We start from the raw sequence: 18,616 nt of genomic DNA, 5'->3' as shown, positions 1-18,616 counted from the left end.
TTAGTAGCTGTATATATTTTCAAAATTTTTTGATAATTCCTTTTTTATACTTTTATAAATGTTGTTAAAGTAATCATCGTCGGTAGGTGCTTGCTCTGTAGGGGTATCAATGGCTAAATATAAATCTGCATTTGAATCATTATTTCTTCTGTTATTCGTAGCATCCATTATTACTGCTCTATTAGCACCGTAGCTTATGTCATTATTTCTAGTACAATTTTCTTTTACACTATCCTGCATAAGAAAATCAACATTGAACATATCGACATCAGGATGAAAAATATCAGCACAATGAGTTTGATCAAATTCCTTTTTTAAAAATGAATTGGAATACTTTCTCTCTGACGATATAGAAAAGCTGTTCAAATTTAAGCTCATGTTTTGGTAAAAATTTAAAAAATCGTCATTAAAAGTTGCAAAATCGCTCTGTATTATGGGTATATTTTCTAATATAATTAGATTAGATAAAACATCTCTTATGTTTACATCTTTTTGAGGCTTTTCATTTACTTCTCCATATATGTCTTCTACCATTTGTTCATTTTGCCTTATTGTTTGGTGTTCTTGTAGGCTAATATTGATGTCGTTATTTTTTGGTAGTAATAATTTTTTTTTTGCATTTACTGCATCATTCCTTTTTCCATTTAATGGGTCATTTATTTTTTCACTTACTGCATCATTTCTTTTGTCATTTATTACTTCTATTTTTTCTTCCTTTCCTATCTTCAAAGGTCGAATTTCTTGAATACCATGAGCAAATCTGCATTTACTTTGATTCATACATTTTTTCTTTTTCCAAAAATAACATAAAGTAGTTTTATAAGTAGCCAAATCAGTACTAGGATGTAAATTTTCTATTTCGTGTGCATATTTACAATCGGGGTTAGTACAAGCTATATTTTTTTTAACACTTTTACATAATTTTGTATTTTCTAAATTTGGTAAAGGTCTTAGTTCTTCTATTACATGAGCATAATTGCAGTTATCTCTATTCGTGCATTTATTTTCCAAAAAACGTTTGCATATTTTCGTCTTTGTAAATTGATATTTAATTTCTGGGAGGATACTCATTTTGTGTATGCACTGGGTTTATGTATTGGTATGCTGGCAAAGAATTGTGTTTATGTATATTGATAGAGGGGTATATTTATGTATACTGACAGAGGAGTATGTTTATGTATACTGACAGAGGAGTATGTTTATGTATGCTGACAAAGGAATATGCCCTTGTATGTTAGCAAGCAAGAGTGTCTATATATGTTTGTAATCGAGTATATACACATACGTACGTTTATACATGTAAGGGAAAAAAAGGATTAGGGTAAATTTTCACGGACAAGTACACACTGTCAGATATACGTAAAATACTCAAAAAAAAATTGCAAAAAAAAAAAAAAAAAAACAGAAAAAAAAAAAAGTGATTATCAACATACTACAAAACAAAATGTAAGCTCACAAAATGTTCAAAATAATTCCTTAATATGAAAAAAAGTACTTACGGAAGATAATTTTATAAAAACTGCCAAGATAATGACAACAAACAAAAATCTAATAAAAAATGAGTATAGCTAAGCTATATATTAAAAAGGAAAGAATATGTCCTATTAAATTTTAAGAAATTGTATGTGTACATAAGAGTATATATACATATATATACACATATACGTGTGCATGAGAATATATATGTTTATACATATGTATACCTATTAAAATACTTTTTAATTCTTATAAAAGGACAAAATGAATTAAAATGTTACTAAAAAAAATGATAAAATGCAAAAAGCAAACAAATGTTTTTTTTTAAAATATATAACTACACAAATTGAAGAAAAAAAAAAAAATATATATATATATTATGTGTACATAAATATTTAAGTGTGTAAATACAAAAACACTTACACATTATTTGTATATATATATATGTATATATGTGTGCACATTTGAACAACCAAAAAAGTTAAGGAAAAAAAAAAATTCGGATCAAATATGAGACTAAAAAAAGCCCTTTTTTTATACGTGCTCATTTAATTTTGATACTTTTGAGCCCGAAACGTTGTAAAAACTCGTAAATTAGTTGTAAGAATAACGGGACGAGATAGTTTTTAAAAAGGTTCATATTATGACACTAAAAGAAAAAAAAATAATAAAATAAAATAAAATAAGTAAGAAAAAAATGAATAAATAAAAAAAATAAAATGAGAAAAAAAAACAAAATACCTTTAACCCTTTTAATAGTATATAAGCGAAGTAATGTATGCAATATTCCATTTTAAAAGTTGAGCTTTTTTTAGTATTAAATTTTTTGGAGCAAAAATTATGTTTATGCTAAGTTTAATATTCGTTGTAATGAAAAATCAAACGTGTTTCCTATGAAGAAAAAAACTGCATTTTTATAAAAGCAGCACACACATTTTTAAGCATCATTTTTTAATGCATACAAATGTTTACGTAAAATAAATCTGAACATATATGTACGCTTTTGCATTTTTATATATTCGCAAAATAAATATATACACTAATTATATATTAAATGTATAAGGCAAAACTTCAGTAACTCAGAAGTGCGAATTTTTTTTTTTTTTTTTTTTTTTTTTTTTACATTCGAGGAAACAAAAAAATTACTGTCTTACAAAAGGAACATGTAAATATATACAACAAAATTAAGAACTCTTGAAAATAAAAGTCTGAAATCGTCTTTGAGAAAAACTAATAAAAAAGACTACTTTTTTTTTCTTATCTTTTTTTCATTTAAAACAGCAATTTTTAGTTAAAGTAAAAAACTTAACCTCAAAAGATAGCAGATAAATATACGAGATAAAAAAAAAAAACATAAAAAAAACGAAAAATAGCCTAAAATGTTCAAAAGGAGCAGTTCTGTTCATATTCTTGCATGTTTTGCGTGGTCTCTATTACTCTAAATATATATATATATATATATATGTCTATGTATTAATGTTCACATTTGTGAATGGGGGTACATATGAATGCCTACATATGCTTGTGAACTACATCCCGCAGATGAGTACGACAACACATGAAAGTAATAAAATAGTAGTTTCTCGAATATTTCTATTTTACGTATTACAACTTCGTTATGTAAAAAAAAAAAAAAGACAAAAAACAGAAAAAACAGAAAAGGCACAACTAAAACAGTGAGAATTAAAGAAGGAAATGGAGTACGATATAACGTTTTTTCCCCATTTTGTTATAACACTATTTTAGATAAAAAATTAAAAAAAAAATTCTTAAACACATTCGTAGCGATGGTCAAGTATACTTATTTTTGCTAGTATCCCACATAAGTTACAGAGGGATTGCTCATATAAATTAGGGGTTTAAAAAATTAGCCCCAAACAAATTTTTTTAAAAAAAGGAAAATAATATACACATGCATGTTACTAATTTTGTAGTAGTCACTGCTAAGAGTAACACAACATCCTTAAATTGAAAAGGGGAGTTTTTCTCATTTCAACTACATTAAAAAAAAAAAATAAAAAATATAGCACCATATGGTATCACGCACGGTGCGTATTTTGCTTTACGCGTTTCCTTTCCTTGTAAAGCATTGCTATAATTCTTTGTAATTTTAACATATAAAAGTTTCGTCAAATGGTTGAATATATATATATATATATATATATATAGGTTTATTTATTTACACGCACGTATATATACCCGTGCATGTAATCTTACACATGTGCACTTGCTTCACATAAAAGGTTAATTAAAAAAAAAGGAGGAATGAAAAAAGAATAAACACAAAATTCAACTAAAAAATAATAAAATGAAAAGAGTGTTTTATATGAGACCAAATATAAATTAATGAATTATAAGGATAGACAAAAATGTGAAGTGGGCTCATATTTATGAATATATAGTATTCTACATATATGCATGAAACTATATATGTATATAAAACATATAATGATGAAGAAAAAGGATAAAGGCAAAGTATTCGCCATTTTCCTTTTACGCATATTAAAAATAATTAATAACAGGGGGAGTGCGGGATATACATATATATATATATATATACCATCAATTCAAAATAATGCAATATGAATTTTACGATAAAAAAAAAAAAAAAAAGGTACCATGAAAAGGTAGCTCAAATTCGTAACACGCTAGTAAAAATAAAAATATGTCATGTATAAGGCACAAAACATTAACGTGGTCGCAAAGGATGAAATAAAAACATAATCAGAATGCAACTGGAAAACATTATAGTCATAATTATTTCTTATAACAAAGTTCATAATATGATTGTAATTTACGGGTAGGTAAGACGTTAAGATTAAAGAATTAGTAATAAAATATAGACCCATAAGTTCTGAAATTAAAAGAATCCACATATTTGAAAAAAGTTTAAAATAAAATGAAAAGTAGGTAGAAATTTGAATAACCTGTTGTAGAAACTTTTTCATATTTATTGCTACAATATAAGATATATATATTAAGGATATATATGGTGCATACATAATAGCTGTGTTATATCTGATATTAAAAAATATACATATTTTTTCAATAATTTTAGAAATTGGATCTCTCATATGTATCCTTGTAAATATTATATTTAAAGTGGACATTATAATTTTATAAATTACTGTAAGGAACATAACAGAATTTAAAAAGACATTAATTTTACCGAATAGGCATTTTGTATTCTTTTGAATTTCAAATTTTCTACTTAGTATAGCATTCAATGAATAATACATACTTGTATTTGTATAAACAATATCTTCAATTTCTTTTTTAAGTTTATTATAATTTTCTATATTCTGTATTTTCCTTATTTCGTTATTACTTGTTTCGTACAAAGTTTTAGTTTCATCATTAATAGGATGGCTACTGCAACGTTCACTAAATACCTTCGCCATTTCGTCGTCATAACTATTTGCATCATCGTAATCACTGTTGTCTTCATAACCACTATCACTTTTACAGTCATTACTGTTTTTATAACCACTGTCGTTTTTATAACCACTGTCGTTTTTATAACCACTATTGTTTTTATAACCACTATCGTTTTTATAACCACTATCGTTTTCATCATCACTGTTACCCCCATTGTCATAGTCCACATCATTGTCAAAAGAATTTACATTTTTTAAATGTAAATTTTTCTCGAGTTCATATAAAAACTGGACACTCTCTATTTTTCTTTTTTTTTTGTGTGCATTATTCTGCATTGTTTTGGGGAAATTATTCATGGGGAAACTTACACTCTTGAATAAAATTTTTTTAGATATATTGTTGTTTTCGATATTTCGATTTGTCATTTTTTCATTTGCTTTTTTATCCTTTTTTTCATTTGATTTTTTTTCATTTTTTTCATCTGATTTTTTTTCATTTTTTTCATCTGATTTTTTTTCATTTTTTTCATTTGATTTTTTTTCATTTTTTTCATCTGATTTTTTTTCATTTTTTTCATTTAATTTTTTTTCATTTGATTTTTTTTTCCTTTTTTTTCTTTTCTTCTTATTCAAACTATCGTAACAGCTGTAAATGGAGTAATAATTACGATTCAAAGGGGTGGCAGTCATGTTTTTATTGCTTTTACTTTTGGACTTAATAGGTTTGTCGAAAGCTGTATTATGTAATGATTTGTATTTCCTCGGCGGTTTTAACCTCTGTTCTTCACTTATATCTCCACTCATTTCATCCTCTTCAGAAGAAGAAAAAATATTTTCAGAAAAGGAGAGTGGACAACTATTTGATCTTTTTAAATTGTTCGTATTACTTTTACTTATATTTTTATAAAAATAATTAATTACAGTAGATTCATGGTCACTAAAATTTCCATTTTTTTTTTTATTTTTTACTTGTTCATTATTATGTGAACTTCGTTTAAGGTATTTTTTTTTTGACGAATTTAAATATTTCTGTTTTTCCTCATAAATAGCAGTATCATTACAAGTGATTTGTCTACTTCCTCCATAATTTAATAAATTATTATTTTTAAATGTGCACATACTTTTTAATCTGTTCGTGAAACTTACAAGGAGAGACGCTTTCTTTAAGGAATTACTTCTTTTCCTTCGCTTATTTGCGGATATTTTTTGTGCGTTTACTCCTCCGTTCCGTCGTTCCCCTGTTCCTATTTGTGCTTTCTCTACTAACCCTTCTTGTGCTTCCTTCGCTCCTTTTGCTTCCTTCACATTGTTCACCTCTTTCCCTTCCTTCTCTTCAATACCCTCTTCCAATGACTTTAGCTTGTTCTTCTCGCCCTCCCCAATGTAGTAAGCACTCCTTTTTGGCTCATATAAAAATGGACTCGAATGAATATTAATATTACTCTGTAACTTTTTCAGTTCTTCCTTTTTAAACATATAATTTGTGAAATTTATTAAAATCCTCTCTTCAATATTATATATCTGTATTTGTATTTTTGGTATTTGTAAATAATAAATAAAGGTAATAATGTAGTCATATATAAAATAAAGGGATGATATACCAGCAACTATAGAATTTGTTGTCACTCCTAGTGCACATATATTTATTAGTAACTCTCTAATAACAAATTTGTAAAGTAATAAAAATCGATTGATTAAAATAAAAATAACGATATAAAGAATGTGATACATTTGATAAAAATAATTTTGAAAATTTTGTTTCTTGTCCTTTTTATATTCTTCATCCGAGTTATTTAAATAGTAATTGTAGCATTTATGTTCTTTTTCAAAAAAAAAGAAAACTGTTTTGTAGAAATATTTATTCTGATCATGTTTTTCCCCATGTTTATTGTATAATATATATTTTCTAATGTTTATAGAATTATCACCTGCAATTACATAGTTGTAGTTTTTTTTATAAATCATATTTTTTAATGCTCCTACACTTAACCAAAGAAAAGATAAAAATATAATACTTCGAAAAAGGAATAAATGCTTTTTTATTTTTTTACTAATTCCATTTTGGTGTTTGTATATCCTACTTATTTTCATGTAATACTTCTTTATCAACTTAATATGTGAATGAGAATAAAACTCTGGCGATATTATTTCTTTATAGTTGTTTGAATCAAATATAGTATTTATAAACTCTACTGGAATAACTATATATAACACACATACTAAAATGCATATGTCTATATGCCATACATAGGCTATTATAACATTCGATACTACATTTGATAACTCAAATAAAAAAAGTGAAAATATTGACATACAAACTAAAAAAGTTATAAAAAAAATATTTTTATTAAATTTATTCGAATGATTTAAAATGTCTAAATACCTCAATAAATAATAAATGGACACCTTATAAAATATTACATGTAGCAAAATCATAGATATTATTTCACACAGCAATCTTATTTTCATTTTATTTTCCGTAAAAAAAAAAAAAAGAAAGAAAAATTTGGGGGGAGGGCTCCAAGTGTCAGCATAGCAGACTCACGACGTTTGCACACGCATACATATACTCATACGCGAACATATGCGAACATACATAAATATGCATACGTATACGTGAACATACACACACGTACGCATACTCATACGTACACTTACCCATACGTACAATTACACATACGCATATATATACGTAGGCATTACATGAGCAAATTATTACACATTAAAATTTCCCTCTTTTTGGTTAATAAAAAATTACAGCTATTTTATTTTAAAAAAAATGTACAATGAACGATAAATGGATAAAGGTACGCATAGAAATGCGAACAAACGCAATAAAGAACATGTCAAGGCGTGTGCTCAAATATATATATATATATATATATATATATATATATATATGTGTATAGATGTGCATATACTCACAAACGTGCGCTTAAGTATACGCGTAAAATGGACATATAAAATGTAACATGAAAAAATGGGAAACGGTAGATTACAAAATAAAGGAATATAAAATAGTAAATTGAAAAATAACATAAGCCGTAAGTTTACAAAAGTATACTTATGTTTTCCATTTAATTCCACAAAAATGCACTTCAAAAATAAAACAAAGTAAAATAAAATAAAAAATGAATATACATAAAATGAATATACATAAAATGAATATACATAAAATGAATATACATAAAATAAATATACATAAAATGAATATACATAAATTAAATATACATAAAATGAATAAATAAAAAATGGATAAACATAAAACAAATAAATAAAAAATGGATAAACATAAAACGAATAAATATAAAATGATTAAAAAATAAATTATACTTAAAATTTGTACACCAATTAAAAAAAAAAAAAAAAACAATTAAACTCATAATTAATCATCTATAATAACAAAAAAATAAAACAAATATATAAACATATAAATATATAGTAAGCACTAGGTGCCATCTACTTGTTACTTGATTTATATATAAATTCTTCTATAATTTTTTACGTGTCATTATCCTATATACTAATTGTTTTCCATTATGTTCCACTTATTATTTATATTTACAAAAGCTTCTCTTGCATTACTATTTTTATTTCCACGGTAAATTTATAAATATAAGCTTTTCTTACTATATAATTTTGTAGTTAAGTCTCAACAAATATTTTTTTTTTTTTTTTTAAAAAGGACAACATTAAATAGTTAAAAAAATGTTTTTCTCAATTTTCAACATATTTCATATAACACAAGAACAAAAATTGTCAAATGATGAGGGGGAATACAAATATATAGAAACTTATACATGTACACATACATTCATTAGCTAATGCGAAAACTTTCTGTATGTCATTCTTTTTATTTTTATATCTTTTCCAAGTGTATACACATATATAGGCACACATATAAACACATATACATATATATATATGTGTTTATATGTATAAGGATTGAAAAAAGAATACTCTTTCCATACGACGAAGGGTAACAAATTACACATTAATACAAACATAAAAAAATGTCGTAACACTGGCAGTGTGTCTCATATGTTTTATGTGAATTTACTATAATAATAAGTTGGTCTCTCTTGATGTTCCTCTGAGAGAAAAAAATTACAAATATGCAATTTAAGTAAAACAAAAAAAATTAAATGAAACAAAATAATACTAAATGAGATGAAGTAAAATAGAAATACAATAGACGTAAAATAAAATGAAATAAAATAAATAATGTACTAGTAGCAATTAAATAAGTACGGTTAAATTAGTAAATGTAAAAGTTAATAAAAATATACATAATTAAATGTACGACACACAAATTTTGTTCTGGCAGTTCATGCTTTAAATACTAGCAAATAAATTGCAATGAACATATTATTTTTACAAGTCCATTTAGTTGACTGGGCAAATAAAAGAAAGACGAACGTGTTCGCATTATAAACAAATATACAATGTATATATGCACATGCATATATAAATATATATATATGTACGTGTATTTGAATATCTTAAACTAACATTTACGTACAATATGCGCTTTAAAACATTTTAAAATATAAATGACCAATAAAAAAAAAAGGATAAGAGAACAACTACTTACTGTAAGGCATAAGTTACTTTTGTCACGTATATATGTATGTATATATATAAACATAAATGGTACATAAGTATGTAATAAATATATACATAAATACGCTATATATATATATATATATATATATATATATATATATATAAATACGTATACACAAACATACACAGAAACATATAAAATTATAAGAAAACACATACAAGTACACATACGGTTTATATAAATATACGTATAAATGTATATATAAATGTATGTTAAAAGTATGTATATATTTGCACGCGAATGTTTATGGGGAGAGGTTGAAAATTAAACTTACAATTTCCTCTGCCGTAAACAATATTAAAGATTTAATGAAATAACGATAATGTCCCGATAACTATTTTTTTTTTTTTTTTTTTGTTTGGGTACTAATTTAATAGAAGATATAAATACACGTGTCACATAAATTTGTGTGCACATATGCATATGTATATTATATGTACATTCTATATATATGTATAAATATAAGTATATATATAAAATATATGTATTACATATGTATACATTTTGGTTAATAACAAACTTTTGCCATTTTCTTTTTCCTTATTTTTTCTTTTGGATGTGATCAAGTAAAAATAATTTTTTACTAATCTCAATTGGATTTTTTTCTCTCCTCATTTGAGCATATAAAAAAAAAATTAATCCTTTTTTCCATATTTATGTATGTATATAAATATATATATATATATATATATATTTATGTACAATTTTATACCGCAATATATGAGTAAGTACGAACGTTGCTAACTGTACATAGTATTTTTGCCCTTGTTGGCTCTATAATACTGCAAATAAATAAAAAACAAAATGTGTGAGTAATAAAAAAAAACAAAAAAAATTTTTTGGCTAAATAATGCGAAGAAAATTATTAATCCAGAAAATAATAGGAAATACTCAAAAGAGCAACATATTAAATAATGTATAAGATAAAAACGAATAAAAAGGCTACAAATTAACCAGCATTATTCAACAAAATAGGTTTTTGTATATCAAAATAAGGATTATAAGAATAGTATTTATGAATATTCATATAAAAATACGTTGCTTATATTTTGCAAAAAAATCCATATATACATATATATTAGCTGAAAAGAAGAAAAAGGCAAGCCGAGAATAGTACAGGACGTACATACGTATGTATACATATATACACAGGTGTAAATAAATAAATAAATAAATATATATATATATATATATATATATATATATATATATATATATATATATATATATATATATATATGTATGTGTTTTTACATGTTGATATAAATGCACATGTGCCTTTACGTTTGAATAAATACGAAAAATAAGAATGGGAAATGCGCAAGGAGGTATGAACAATAACCCTTACGGATTTTTGGGTAATTTAAGATTTAATTTTAAATTGTGTTAATAAAAAGATGGCATATCATATATATGATGATATTAATTTATTTATATGTACATAAGGGTTGTACATAAGTAAAATTCGGTACAACATTATTGTTGTAAGTAAATTGCTAAGTACTGAATAGTTGAAGCATAATGAAGGTTTTTTTTGTGCATGTAAATACAAAAGTGTTTGTTTTATATTCTAGCTATTTTTATTTATTTTATTATTTTAATATTATTTTTTATTCTCTCCATCTAGGTAAAAAAGACGACAAAGATAAAGGAAAGGACAAGGAGAAGAAAAAACTTGAAAGTGCTCCACCTTCACATATAGGAAAAAGAAAAAAAAAAAAAAAAGGAGCTCCGGGACATTCTAAATTACCTAACGTTACACCTAATACTAAGTGTAGATTAAAATTACTGAAATTAGAGAGGATAAAAGATTATTTGTTATTAGAAGAAGAATTTATAACAAATCAAGAACAGATAAAAACTACTGATGATAAAAATTATGTAAAATTAAAAATAGATGATTTAAGAGGGTCCCCTATGAGTGTTGGTACGTTGGAAGAGCTAATAGATGAAAATCATGGAATTATAGCTACTTCAGTAGGTCCTGAATGCTATGTAAATATTTTATCATTTGTAGATAAAGATTTATTAGAACCAGGTTGTTCAGTTTTATTAAATAATAAAACTAATAGTGTAGTTGGTATATTATTAGATGAGGTTGATCCATTAGTATCAGTTATGAAAGTAGAAAAGGCTCCTTTAGAATCATATGCAGATATTGGAGGGTTAGAGTCACAAATACAAGAAATTAAAGAAGCTGTTGAATTACCTTTAACTCATCCAGAATTGTATGAAGATATTGGTATTAAACCCCCCAAGGGAGTAATATTATATGGACCCCCAGGTACAGGAAAAACTCTGTTAGCCAAAGCTGTGGCAAATGAAACCTCAGCTACGTTTTTAAGGGTAGTTGGTTCAGAATTAATACAAAAATATTTAGGAGATGGACCTAAGTTAGTTAGAGAAATGTTCAAAGTTGCTGAAGACCATGCACCATCTATTGTTTTTATAGATGAAATTGATGCAGTTGGTACTAAAAGATATGAAGCAACTAGTGGAGGAGAAAGAGAAATTCAAAGGACAATGTTAGAATTATTAAATCAGTTAGATGGTTTTGATTCAAGAGGGGATGTTAAAGTTATTATGGCAACAAACAGAATCGATTCGTTAGATCCAGCTCTTATTAGACCAGGTAGAATAGATAGAAAAATACAACTTCCAAACCCTGATACCAAAACGAAAAGAAGAATTTTTCAAATTCATACAAGTAAAATGACCATGTCCCCAGATGTAGATTTGGAAGAATTTGTTATGTCAAAAGATGAACTATCAGGTGCAGATATTAAGGCTATATGTACTGAAGCAGGTTTGTTAGCCTTAAGAGAGAGGAGAATGAAAATTACACAAGTAGACTTACGAAAGGCCAGGGATAAGGCACTATTCCAGAAGAAGGGAAACATCCCGGAGGGTTTGTACTTGTGAGGGGCTTCGGTGTTTAGCCGATTATATATGTATGCATTTATATGTCCATGTGCGTGTGTACGCGTGTATGAATGTATTTGCGCATGTATGCATTTGCGCATGTATACATTTGTGCATGTAAATGTGTTTGCACACACGTGCAAACATGCTAATCTGTGTTACTGGACGAAGTGAATTTTCTTTTTTTCAAGAATTTGTTTAATAAAAAAAACGCAATAAGGCAGATACAGGAAGTTTGCCATTTATTTTGAAATGGAACGAAGTGAAGTAAAGTTTGATCCTTCCGTTCAGTTGTGAACTTTTTGGTTATACGTACATATATATATATATATATGTATGCCTGTACATTTGTATTTTTTTTTTCTGCCTTAAATATAATACAAATCACACGTACGAAAAATGTAAAAAAAAAAAAGAAGCGTTTTTAAAGATAAATATTGTGTATACTAAAAAAATTCATTCCTTGAAAATATCACAATGCAATAAAACGCCGTCTCTCCTTTGAAATATGGAAGAGTACTTTGGGTCATGGAAAATACACATATGTGCATTACACGTACGTATACATGTCTGTACATATATATGGCTTAATGCGCAACATACCGGGCATGCATAACACTCGAGAAAAAAAAGTACGTGTAAAAATATGTTTGTACTGTATTATAATAAAGTCCTTTTTATGTAAAGCCATTAGAAATATATAAGTAGTTGTAACTGTTTTCTTACAGTGCTAATTCTATAATAGTTATGTGTACATTCATCATATAAATATACATATATATACATAACAAACTGATGATTTACCATATATAATTCTCTTTAGCTTTATTCAATTTTGTAGTCTTTGGTTTTCACTTTCGCCTGCTCTTCTAGAAACTTGTTGACTTCATTGTTCAAAAATTTTGTGTAATTCTGATTAATTAGCATCAGCTGTCCTTCTACACATGGGAATATACATGAAGGGTACATGTTGTGTAGGTGTGCATATGGGCATTAAAAAATATGCACACGTTTATAAGGACAAAAATGTACATGCCCACATAAGGATCTTAAAATTTTAGTAACTTGGAAGGAAGAAGTACAGTATAGCTAGCACTGTGTCCGGATTAAATAAATTCTATAAAAATAAGGATAACGATGTCAAAAAGGGGAAAATTTTATTAATTCATGGATAACAATAATTTGCGAATGTTTTATCACTTCATTTTGCAATAAGGGTCATTATTGAAAGTGTTTGAGAAACGGATATACATATATATATATATATATATATATATATATATGTACACCACATATTATTATTATTTTATTTCGTATTGTCCTTCTAAGGATAAGTAAATATTTCTGTGTAATTGTATTTTTTTCGCAAGAATGTATGTAACATATTAATATTATACACTGTTTTGTTAATGGACATGTATAGAATAATTTTTTAACCGTATTATTTCTCATATTTTTTTTTATTTTATCGTTGCGTTCCCTTAAGGTAATAATGAACGTATGAAGGAAATAATCCGCCTGCATAATTTTTTTTTGGTAATTTTTTGTAAGTACATAAAAAAGAAATTTATATTGAATTGTACTGTATCGTATTGTAATGTAACGTATTGTGTTGAGCTTTTTTTTCCTTTTTTTATTTTCAAACCAGGTGTATATTTTCATGAGTAAAAAGCACCAAAGTATAGCATATCCTGGTAAGGGAAAAGTACAAAAAAATGTTTTAAGGTGTTGCACGTTAATATATATTAAATAAATAATAAATGTAGTACTACTTGTTTAAAACCTTCCACATAATATTGATTTTATTTTTGAACAAAGAAGGATCAACAATTCTGAAGAAGCCCTCGCTTTCTATTTTTATAGTATTATTTGCGTTCCTACTAATTGTAAAGGGGTTTAAGTCTATGTATGCATGTCCATACAGATATACATAAACACGAGCAAGCATATATATTTACACAAACATGTATTCATATCTACGCTAGCACACATACACCCTACACGTGTCAGTGTTTCGTAGTTACTTTGAAAGGAACTTTCCGATTAAATCAAAATACTTTTCTTTGTTATTTTTAGTGGTATTTTCAAAAATTTCTTTGCTTTCTTCATAATATTTTATTTCCTCAATAACTCTCTTCATAATGGTCTACAAAAATTTGGGTAAACCAAATATCAAGGTATGATATATGAAATTATAATTTTTTTTTTTTTTTTTCCCTTTTTTACTTGTTGTCTAACGTATTGGTTTTTGTCATTGCTCTCTATGCTATAGTAAGAACTAAAGTACAATTTTTCATGACATTCTGCAGAATGAATTATTATTCCGTATACCATATTCTGTTACAATCGAGAAGCGGAATAAAGGAACTCACCTTGTGAAACGCTAACACTAGTGAACATATGGATGAACACACAACTGAACGCTTAATGGGACATATATATATATATACATGTAACTGAGAAAAACTAAAAAGAACAATATTATTCAAAATACTGTATGAAGCTAATATTATGCACAAAATTTTTTTCTTTTTTTTTTTTTTTTTGAGGTGTTTAACAAATTGAAAAAGAATGTAATCGAACAGTAAAAATTTTTATATTTTTTTTGCTCTTTATTTTTATTTTTTTTTGTTTTTTCTAAAATTTTATATTCTTGTATAAAATGATTATTAGTTGAAATGGATAAAATTCTATTCATAGAATAATCGGTTAAGTTATCAGAAAATTTAGTCAGCTTCATTCAGGTCTGAGCAACGGGTATATGTACATATTTATATATATATATGTGCGGCTTTTCCTTAATTTTATTTTTATTTAAATGTAAATGTTAAAAAAATTGCAACTAAAAACGTTCCCTTTTATGATGAGAAAATTTTGCTTCTTCTAAAATGAACGGGAGCGGCTATATTTTTGTGCTATTTGTAATAGTAAAATAAAATGGAAAAACTGAAGAAAATAAGAGAGAATCAACTTTTTTTTTTTTTTTTTTTTTTTTTTGCACACATCATATTATAAATATAACTCCAACATGAATATAATGGTTTTTATATTTTTGCTAAATTAACTTATATAGTATGGAAGCATAGTTTCGGCTTGAATGTTTTTTTGCAAAGAAACGTTTCATAATATATTCAAGCGCAATTATATGATTCCCATAGGTTAAGTAAAAAGCGTACTTGTTTTAGAAAATACAAAGATAAAAGAAAAAAAAAAAAAAAGTATACATATTTTTTCAAATTAGTTTTGTCAAATAGATATTGTTTTGCTAAAAATAAAACAATATTTGTAAAATTTTTACAAAGTTTTTATAGTACCATGTTCATTTGCTTAATCAGCTGTATGCCGTTTCGTCTGTAATATATAACTAGGAGCATACGAGCACATATGCATATATATATATATGCGCGTGTGTGTATGCATATATGTAGAAAATATGGTACGCTAACACGTTGGTCACTTTCTAAATAGAAGTTACGAAATATTATGACCATTAAAGGATTCATACAATTTATAAGTAAGAAAATTCCAAATACCATTAAAAGAATAGATGATATAAAGAGTTTCAAGGGAAAGAAATTCATAATTGATGGGACGTTCTTTATTTATAAATTTATGTATGTTGCTTGGAAACACATATTAAATGATAAAAATCGTGAAAGTAAATATAAATCTAATGAGTTAACTACTCATCTATTAATAAGACAGTACATTATTAAAAAGAGTATACAGTTACTAAAGAATCAACATGAATATTTTAAATCTTTAAAAATTAATACACTCTATATAATTGAAGATATTGGCGCTAGATGTGAATTACAACCAGTTGATTACAAGTGTAAAAAGCATGTATGGAAAGAAAGAGATTCCATTCGAAAAAAAAGAAATTTATTTGACATCTTAAATGTAGACACATCAAAGAAGGATGCTTCCGCCAATTCGCAGTCATTAAGTGAAAGTGGTTTAAATAGTTGTAACAGTAGAAATTGTAGCAGCGGTAAAAGTAGTGGTAGTAGTAGCGATAGTAGCAGCATTGGAAGCAGTAGTAGTAAGGACGAAACAAATGGAAACGTGAATAAACATATTTGCGAGAAAAAGATTAGTATAAACAATATATGTAAAAAAAAAAACTCGAAAAAAAGAAAATTTGAAATAATTGTTGATGAAGATGGCGTTGATGATTTATTTAAAAAGAACATTTTTATAAAAATTAATTCTAAAACAGCAAATGATATTTACAATTATTTGCTATTAGAAAAAATTCCTATTTTTATAACAAAAAATGATGCAGAGAAAGAGTGTGCAATACAGTGCTCGCACGAGAAAGATGTCGTTGTTTCAGATGATACGGATGCTCTAGCATTTGGAGCTCCAAATTTAATAAGATTTGTAACTAATAAAAAAAAAAGACATATAATTAATAAAGATGAGCTTTTGAGTGAATTAAATATAAATTATGAACAGTTCATAGATTTTTGTATTTTGTCTGGATGTGATTATAGTGCAAAAATACCTGGAATTGGTCCCGTAAAAGCTCATGAAATTATCAAAAAATACAAAACAATAGAATCGTTTTTAGAATCAAGTGCTTTTAACAAATATAGTAATTCCAAGCTCTTTAATCAAAAATTAAATGAAATAACTATGTCATTAGATGATTATATTGTTAATGAATTTACTTATGAACAAGCAAGGAAGGTATTTTTTAATTCATATTAACAGCTTTAGCTAGTTGAACACATATCTTTTGCGAAAAGTTTTATTTTATTTATTTTATATTTTATATATTATATGGTCATATATATTATATATATGTATGTTAATTACATATGAGACACCATATTTATTGAATTAGTAAGAGCATTTTAATTGTTCAAATAAGTTGTTAGCGCTATATGCATTTGTGTCGTTTCATTAAAACAATAGAATTTGCCTTAAGCTCGATTTTATGAACGCAAAAAAAATGGGTATGTACATAGATATAACCATAGACATACACAAATAGGTACAAAAATAAGCACCCATAGAATCAAACTTAACTTTTTAAGTTACTCATTTACCTATACTATTTGTGGTTTTTTATACTATTTTTTAATTCTAAAGATTTAAGAAATGGCAAAAAAGCATCCCAGTTGTAGAAGAAAAAGAGCCTCGCGTGAGCCCATTTAAAAATGGTCAGCTCGTGCACCTGTGTTTATCATGTGTTTATATATATATATATATATATATATATATACGTATATGTATATATTTTGAAGCAAATTTTAACAAATCGAATTACCCATTTATTCATTCCATGAATATGCTAACTCATTGTTTTTTCACTGTTCATATTTATGTCCACAAAAAATGGAAATTTTTTTTTTTTTTTATTGTATTGCTTTAATGCATATATTACACCCATTTCTACACATATTTTAAATTTCTTGGCAAATCATGCCCATCAATTGCAATGAACTTTTGTAATATATATATATAGTTTATACATAAAACTTTTTTCCTTTTATAAACTTAAAATATATTTTTGTTTTGTTGCTTTAAAATTAAGAAAATTAATCTAAGTTTAAACAATATTGAGAAAATGTACAAAAGTGAGTTTAAAATTTGAAGGCATGTTTAAAGATGATAACCGTACTTTATGACATTCATTAAAGGGGAAATAGAAAGGAAAAATTTATTTTTTGTAGCTTGAAAGTTTAAAAATGAAAAGGAGTTTATATATGAAGTACATATGGATTTAAATAAATAATTGAATACAAATACGTGAGTATGACGTGTTTATGCACATATATATACAACTACATGTATATATATATATGCGAGTACAACCTACAATACGGCATAATGAAAATTAAAATCAAAAGTTAAAACAAGAAAACGCGAGGACAAAAAACAAGAGACATATTTTATTAAAAAAAAAGAAATGAAACGGAATAACTTCATTACTCATCTATAATTATATATTATAATATCTTTTCTTTTTTTTAATTTAATAAATAGTTAAATAGACTATTCAGGAATGAGCATATAAAATATGTAATACTTTACGATTACACAATTGCGCTAAGAATGTGGATTTAAATATATATATATATATATACATGCATATAAATGCATTTAAAAATACGTGAAATATGAATAAAAAAAAAGATGGGGATAAAAACAATAAAGGTGGAAACGCAAAAGGGAGCACGAAAAATTTAAAAAATAAAATAAT

General features: G+C 25.8%; 5 protein-coding genes across 5 annotated transcripts; 2 read left to right on the top strand and 3 right to left on the bottom strand.

The window, feature by feature from the left end:
• On the bottom strand, positions 1–1,071 carry MKS88_002288 (zinc finger (CCCH type) protein; the record flags this gene model as incomplete). Its single annotated transcript, XM_067215286.1, has 1 exon — positions 1–1,071. The coding sequence occupies one exon, from the start codon at positions 1,069–1,071 to the stop codon at positions 1–3; it is 1,071 nt and encodes a 356-aa protein (XP_067073726.1).
• A 3,053-nt stretch (positions 1,072–4,124) lies between these two features.
• Positions 4,125–7,322, bottom strand: MKS88_002287 (protein GPR89; the record flags this gene model as incomplete). Its single annotated transcript, XM_067215285.1, has 2 exons — positions 4,125–4,330; positions 4,646–7,322. 2 exons carry the CDS (start codon positions 7,320–7,322, stop codon positions 4,125–4,127), a joined length of 2,883 nt encoding a protein of 960 aa, XP_067073725.1.
• A 3,467-nt stretch (positions 7,323–10,789) lies between these two features.
• MKS88_002286 (26S protease regulatory subunit 4) lies at positions 10,790–12,402 on the top strand (the record flags this gene model as incomplete). Its single annotated transcript, XM_067215283.1, has 2 exons — positions 10,790–10,838; positions 11,108–12,402. 2 exons carry the CDS (start codon positions 10,790–10,792, stop codon positions 12,400–12,402), a joined length of 1,344 nt encoding a protein of 447 aa, XP_067073724.1.
• Positions 12,403–13,227: 825 nt separating this feature from the next.
• MKS88_002285 (AP-5 complex subunit sigma-1) lies at positions 13,228–14,736 on the bottom strand (the record flags this gene model as incomplete). The annotated part of the gene is made up of 5 exons (XM_067215282.1): positions 13,228–13,340; positions 13,468–13,519; positions 14,048–14,093; positions 14,427–14,548; positions 14,641–14,736. The coding sequence occupies 5 exons, from the start codon at positions 14,734–14,736 to the stop codon at positions 13,228–13,230; spliced, it is 429 nt and encodes a 142-aa protein (XP_067073723.1).
• A 1,149-nt stretch (positions 14,737–15,885) lies between these two features.
• On the top strand, positions 15,886–17,118 carry MKS88_002284 (flap endonuclease; the record flags this gene model as incomplete). The annotated part of the gene is made up of 1 exon (XM_067215281.1): positions 15,886–17,118. One exon carries the CDS (start codon positions 15,886–15,888, stop codon positions 17,116–17,118), a length of 1,233 nt encoding a protein of 410 aa, XP_067073722.1.
• Between the last annotated feature and the right edge of the window lie 1,498 nt (positions 17,119–18,616).

This window comes from Plasmodium brasilianum, chromosome 8, assembly GCF_023973825.1.
Source record: "Plasmodium brasilianum strain Bolivian I chromosome 8, whole genome shotgun sequence".
NCBI lineage: Eukaryota > Apicomplexa > Aconoidasida > Haemosporida > Plasmodiidae > Plasmodium > Plasmodium brasilianum.
Note: the sequence above shows the minus strand (reverse complement) of the source record. Positions and strands in the feature narration are given on the sequence as shown.